Below are 6,602 nucleotides of genomic sequence, written 5' to 3' on the forward strand. Positions count from 1 at the left end.
AACTTTGACTATCAGACGCATATAGCAGGCTACTAAGCTAGTCCACTGCTTTCCTCTGTTCTCTAGATTATTAAGGATTAGAAGAGAAGGGCTTGGCTGTCTTTCTCTATCCAAAAACTGATTGCTGCATATTGCTTGTTAAATATAATGTAGAATGATGTTGCAATCCCACATCTTTTGAAAACTAATTCACATGACACCAAACTTCCTATATAGCTAGCAGCTATTGAAATGACATTTTATGGAACCATGTAGTAAGCACAAAGCGAACTATTCTTTCGCCTTTTACTAAAGAATACCGTGTGCTTACTATTAATAATGGCTTACGTTTATTTTTGGATGGCTGATCTCATTAGAGCACAGCCAACAACACTAGTATAATTTTATTTCATAAACGGGATTACAAAAATGCCATGATATATATATATATATATATATATATATATATATATATATATATATATATATATTAATTAATAAAATATTAATAATCTTTTTTATTTATAAAAATAATAAATATGATTTAGTATTAAAATTATAAAAAATAATAAATAATATATTATTAATAAAATTATAATTAATATATTAATTAATAAAAATTAAATTTATAATAATTACCAAATCATTAAACAATAATAAAAAAAGAATTATTAATAAAAAATAAACCCAAGTAGACGAAGTTAACAAAATTTTATTCGTTTGATTCCATTATTCAGTTATAATACATGTTTATGCATTTTCAAAAAAATAATTGAAATACTTCAATACATGAATTTCATACCATTCCTCATTATAAAAATAAAAAGTTCTCTTTTCCTATCTGTTACTACTTGAAGGAGCAATGATATATTTAGCATGAACAATCCCCGATAATTGTTTTTCCATAGCGACAGTTCACAATGGCAAGGATGAGCACTGAACATCTTCACAAGATAATTAAAGCTGCGCAAACTCTCTCCTCCTCTCTTCTTCATACATGGCATTAATCCCACATCAAATAGTTATGAAAGTTGAGAAACGAACAGAACATATAAATAGGAAGTTAATGGCCAATTGCAACATATTTAACTGGACGGAGTCAAATGGTGATCAAGAAGACTCATGGCATAGGTAGGTGGCCTCGTTTGCCCTAAGTGGAAGAGTCTACATCACGATTTGGGGTAGTGGGCCCGTGTTCGCGCGGCCCCTATCAACATTATTTCCAAAGTAATTTTTATGTTATCTGCACATTGGATAAGCACCAGTGAATGATGATCACCAACTGTCAAGCTGCAACGGGAATGGAGCAAACACAGTTTATGTTCTCATTGCTGATTTGCATTTCTGTTCATTTTCATCAAGCAGGAATCTTCTCATTGTGAGCTTTACTCCTGTATGCTGCACAATGCGACCTGCATAGCCTCTGTGTCTCCAATGAAGATGACTGCTGCGTGGAAGGATCTTGGTGTTGATGATATTTTCTTTGCTAATCCAATACATCTATCTACTAGAATTCCCACCACACATGGGGCATTTCTAAGCATCTGTTACAATCCAGAACCATCAGGAAGTCGCAAATGACTAAGAGGATTTCATGGACAAGTAAGGAAAATGAAGAATTATGAAGAAATGCTTGCTAAATTTGTCATGTTACCTTCTGGTTCACAATGCGAACAAACAAACAATGGCGAAAACCAATTTCTGAAACTCTATTTTGATTGACTAACATTTGCTCTTCCAGCATTAGCATAAAAATTTATAGCCATCACAGTTGAGTGCCTTCAAACGGGTAAGCAGATGGTTTGCATGCATGCATTGCAGAAGAGAGCTTCAAACTGGAAACAAGCAACTTCAGAAAGTTATTCAGGAGTAATCACCGTTATCTTGAGAATAAAAAAAATAAAAAAAAAAAAGAGAAAAGGGAAGAAAAGAAAGGACACCTGGGTAGAAGATAATTGAGAAAGAGGGGAAGAAGAGAAAATCGAGAGAAAGAGAGAGAATTTGGGGATATGTAGGATATACTGATTTTGTGGATATGTGAAAAGTGTTGCAAGTTGAATATTTACAAACCTAGGGGTGAGCCTAAATCTAATTAACTTACGAATTTTATTTACAAAAGGATATAAATTTTCTGTACAAAATTGTTTAGTCTAGCTTAGTCAAATGATTGAGAATATATCCAATTATTAGATTCTTCCATCCCCATATATATAAAGTTCGATTACATTGAGAACGAACCTTATTTTCCTTTTGGGCCTGGTGATAGTGGCATCTTCAGCTTGGAGGATGAAAGCTTTGCTCGCATAACGTTTCAAACATTTCTCCCTTGTTTGGATTCTTCCAACATTGCACCCAAAATTGTCATGGAAATTCACGCTGTAATAGAGCTTTTTATTTATTCTATTTTAGTCTTAAATATTGAGAAGGTATAAAGATGAGAGAATAGAGAAGCAAGAATATATGTTGAAAATGCAATTTCCATTACGGCACCGTTTCTGATATAACGGAAATAACTAACTAAATAGGCGTTTTTGAGAGGCAGAATTCGGAGGGAGCTTGGCGAGAGAGACAGAGAGAGAGAAATGGATAGCAATGTCAGACAAGAACGAAGAAGAAGAATTATGGAGAGAGGGAGTGATCGCTTGGCTCTCATCACCGGCCAAGTCCGTACTCTCAGTCCATCGCCGTCGCTAGCATCACCATCAAATCAACGTCAACGTCGACATGCGCACACAGAATCTTCTCCATCACTTGTGTTCTCTCCTAATGATAATGCTCAAATCAATGGTACCCATTTTCTCAAATCTGTTTATTAGTATAATACTATTATTTCCCCGATTGATTGACTGTTATTGATACAGGTTGGGCTAAAGATAATTTATATTTGCATTATTTCTTTTTATGAATAAATTATATTTGCATTATTGAGATATCGTTAATGGAAAATGTTGATTATTTTATAATTTTTCCATTGGAGAAACAAAAAATGAAGTCAATGGGAAATTTTCTTGATCTTGTTTAAAATTGAAAGGAGCCCTCAAACCTTTTATTTTTCTATTCATCAATTATTTGTTAGATTTAGAATTAATCCTATTTGATGGTCATCACAAAACATGTTGGTTTATTCATTTATGGCGTTTGCAGCTGGTCCTGAGGAAACAGATGATGTCTCTGGTTCAAATTCATGAAAACCAGGACCATCAATGAGTATCCAGGGGCCAGAAACTTTCATAGAGGAAACCAAGCGGAACCTGGTTTGGTGAAAAGTGCGACAAGTCCTGACACCTTGAGCAAACTGCCGCAGCCTTCTGAGATCACACCATCAGTTCAAAAGGCACCAAGTTCGCCCAAATTGTTCTCTTCCAAGAGGATAAACTACTGCATTATAGCTTCAGAGAGAACGCGAGCTATTTGTTCTCTCATTGTAGCTTTTCTTGTCAATGTGAATTCAGATAGCTTCATTGCCTCAAGGCCTTTTTGCATAATCCTGTTAACTGATGTAACAATTGTGCTTGCCCGATTGTTTCGTGAGAGCGGAAATGACTCCGAGGAGATTGAGGACGAAAAAGATGCAGGTTAAGAAGATGAAGATAACTGGGCTGGAGCAGTCAAGCTCTTGGAGAGAGGTTTGGTCCTGTACCAGGCCATTTGTGGCATCTTCATTGACTGCAGTGTTTATTTGCTTTGGACAGTGGTGTCTTTGATTTATTCCTTCTATGTTATTATCATTATTTTAATTATCGTCTTATTTTTAGCTGTCATTCTCTAGTGATGATTTGTCCGCCTTTTTCTTTTTTGTTCATACAATGCACAAAATTTTCTCCACACATAGCACATAATATGCCTCCTTTAGATCCAAGTAATTGAATTTTTTAGCTGTCAAGACTTGGAAGGACAATATGTTTGTTTTATAAGGAGGAAGGCAAAACCAATACAATTCTCGTATCCCGCATCGACTAATTAACAAGAATTGCTAAGGATGAGAGAACTTTGAAAGAAGCATAAGAGACTGTGTAGAGATTAGATAAGTTATGTTGGCGGGAAGATTATTAAATAAGTAAAACGATTTTGCTGAGTTGTAAAGGGATGGTTATAAGTTTGTTAGAGAGAACAATCTGGCATTTACGTGTGCCCATCATGTATATATACAAAATATAGCAGATCAATAAAGGCAGTTTTCAGATTCTTCTCCATATATGTTTTTCTTCCTCTGTTTACTGTTACATGGTATCAGAGCATGCTTTTCTTGTGTAGATGACGGTTTTCTTTAGCCACACTGCAGACTAAATTCAATCAAACTAATCAAGGAGGCAGTTTCTTTCTAAAATTTCCTTGTTCTTGATGATATGGAATCTGATAACGTTAGCGAAGTAAGGGATGCGGCTGATCAGTACATCAATGAAGCATTGAAGTTGCAGAATTCTGATAATCCAGGTCTATCATTGGTAAGTGTTCCTTTAAACTGCATGAACTACTTAACCTGGAGTCGTTCTATGGTGATTGCGTTATGTGCCAAAGATAAATTGGGATTTATAACTGGAAAGGTTGAAAAACCACCAGATAATTTCAATCTGTTCGAGAAATGGAGGCGTGTAGATTGCATGGTGATATCTTGGATCTTAAATTCTATTTCAAAGGAATTAGTTGAATATTTCATATATACACCATCTGCTAAGGATCTTTGGAATGAGTTAGAACAAAGATTTGGTGTTAATAATGGACCTCTCTTATACAATATCAAGCGTGAAATTGCTTCATTTACTCAAGGAGTATGTCACTAATGGTGTATTTTACAAAATTGAAGAGGTTATGGGATGAGTTGAGTTGTTTAAGGCCTACACCTGTATGTACCTATAATGGATGTAAATGTGAAGCTGTAAAGGCGATTACTGATATGGACGAAGATGATAAGCTTGTACAATTTTTGATGGGATTAGGAGAGAATTACGATCATGTTCGTAATCAGATTCTTATTCAAGATCCATTACCGAATGTTAACAAAGCCTATTCTATGACTTTGAGTGTTGAAATACAACGAGAAGTTCATGGTTCCATGACACAGGTGAATGAGAATGTTGCTATGGTGGCTAAAAGTGATTTTGGGAAGAAGGATGCTAGAAGTAGTAAGACTCGTAAAGGAGATAAGAAGGATGATAGATTCTGCAACTATTGCAATAAAAGTGGACATGTAAGGGAAACTTGCTTCAAATTGAATGGATATCCAGATTGGTTTCAAGATTTCAAACAAAAAAAATTTGGAAAAGGGCAAGCTCATATGACTCTTCAAGACACTCCATTAGATGTGCCAACAATAGAATGGGGAAAGGAGTTTTCTACTGCTGTGCATAATGAAGTCGCAAAGTATATGAAAGGCAAGATGAATGTTGAAGATGTTACCCAGAATTGTTCTGGATATGCAGGTATGGCTCTCAATCATTCCCTTCTTAGTACTGAATATAATTGGGATGGTTCTTGGATCATAGATACAGGAGCTTCCACACATATGACCCATGATCACACACGTTTTACATCCTCACAACCAGCAAATAAACAAACCTATGTGTCTTTACCCGATGGTACAAAACAAAGTGTCAGCCAAATAGGTACTATTGCTCTACACCCTACCCTTTCCTTGACAAATGTGTTTTGTATTCCCAATTTTCAATATAGTCTTTTATCTGTAGGTAAACTCACAGCTTCATCTAACATAGTTGTAATTTTTTTTCCTACCTACTGTTTATTACAGGACCGATGGACTAAGAAAGTTGTAGCTGTTGGGAGACTGATAGGAGGATTATATAGGTTGGACAAGTCTTCTTTTCAACTACCAAACACTCATACTGATTCAAACTTTTCTATACCTACTACCTGTACTGAGCAAAGTTGCAATAAAACAAACACATTTTGTTTTGATATAAATAAAGTCTCTCCTGTTCATGGCCAATTATGGCACAACAGATTGGGTCATGCCTCACGTGATACAATCTCTCACATTTCCCAACTTTCACATGCAACACAAGTCACAGATTGTACCATTTGTCAAATGTCCAAGCAACAGCGTCTTCCTTTTCCTACAAGTTCCTCACATGCTGATAAACCTTTCCAACTTATACATACTGATTTATGGGGACCGTATGGAACACCTTCAATATCTAGAGCACGTTTTGTGCTAACAATTGTAGATGATTATAGCTGAGCTACATGGACGTTTCTTTTACAAGATAAGACCCAAGTGTCTTTTACTCTCAAAGTCTTCTTCAATATGATAGTTAATCAGTTTGATACTTCCATAAAGGTTACACGAAGTGATAATGGCAATGAATTTCTCAATAAGGAATGCACTTAATTATTCCAAAACAGAGGTATAATGCACCAATGTTCATGTGCATATACGCCACAACAGAACGGCATCGTTAAAAGAAAGCATCGTCACCTGCTACAAGTTGCTCGTTCGTTGATGTTCCAGTCTTCTATACCATCTAAATTCTGGGGAGAGTCTTTGCTCACAGCAACTTACATTATTAACAGGCTCCCCATGAAAATTTTAGGATAGCGATCTCCTTATGAGCTATTGTATCATAAGAATCCAGATTATTCACTCATGATAAACTTCGGTTGCTTGT

At 35.5% G+C, this 6,602-nt stretch overlaps 3 protein-coding genes, 1 long non-coding RNA gene and 1 other non-coding gene across 5 annotated transcripts; all 5 read left to right on the forward strand.

Annotated features, from left to right (window-relative positions):
• Positions 1-245: 245 nt before the first annotated feature.
• On the forward strand, positions 246-361 carry LOC131181287 (U5 spliceosomal RNA). The gene has a single exon (XR_009149913.1). It is a non-coding gene; the product is annotated as a U5 spliceosomal RNA (small nuclear RNA).
• Positions 362-778: 417 nt separating this feature from the next.
• On the forward strand, positions 779-1,575 carry LOC131181004 (uncharacterized). Its single transcript, XR_009149640.1, has 2 exons — positions 779-1,110; positions 1,345-1,575. It is a non-coding gene; the product is annotated as an uncharacterized LOC131181004 (long non-coding RNA).
• Positions 1,576-3,163: 1,588 nt separating this feature from the next.
• LOC131180685 (uncharacterized) lies at positions 3,164-3,559 on the forward strand. Its single transcript, XM_058148050.1, has one exon. The coding sequence runs from the start codon at positions 3,164-3,166 to the stop codon at positions 3,557-3,559; it is 396 nt and encodes a 131-aa protein (XP_058004033.1).
• Positions 3,560-4,325: 766 nt separating this feature from the next.
• Positions 4,326-4,760, forward strand: LOC131180686 (uncharacterized). Its single transcript, XM_058148051.1, has one exon. It carries the CDS (start codon positions 4,326-4,328, stop codon positions 4,758-4,760), a length of 435 nt encoding a protein of 144 aa, XP_058004034.1.
• Positions 4,761-4,890: 130 nt separating this feature from the next.
• Positions 4,891-6,002, forward strand: LOC131181005 (uncharacterized). The gene is made up of 2 exons (XM_058149315.1): positions 4,891-5,399; positions 5,726-6,002. Exons 1-2 carry the CDS (start codon positions 4,907-4,909, stop codon positions 5,737-5,739), a joined length of 507 nt encoding a protein of 168 aa, XP_058005298.1. The 5' UTR covers positions 4,891-4,906; the 3' UTR covers positions 5,740-6,002.
• Positions 6,003-6,602: the final 600 nt, after the last annotated feature.

This window comes from Hevea brasiliensis, chromosome 6, assembly GCF_030052815.1.
Source record: "Hevea brasiliensis isolate MT/VB/25A 57/8 chromosome 6, ASM3005281v1, whole genome shotgun sequence".
In the NCBI taxonomy this organism is placed as follows: domain Eukaryota; kingdom Viridiplantae; phylum Streptophyta; class Magnoliopsida; order Malpighiales; family Euphorbiaceae; genus Hevea; species Hevea brasiliensis.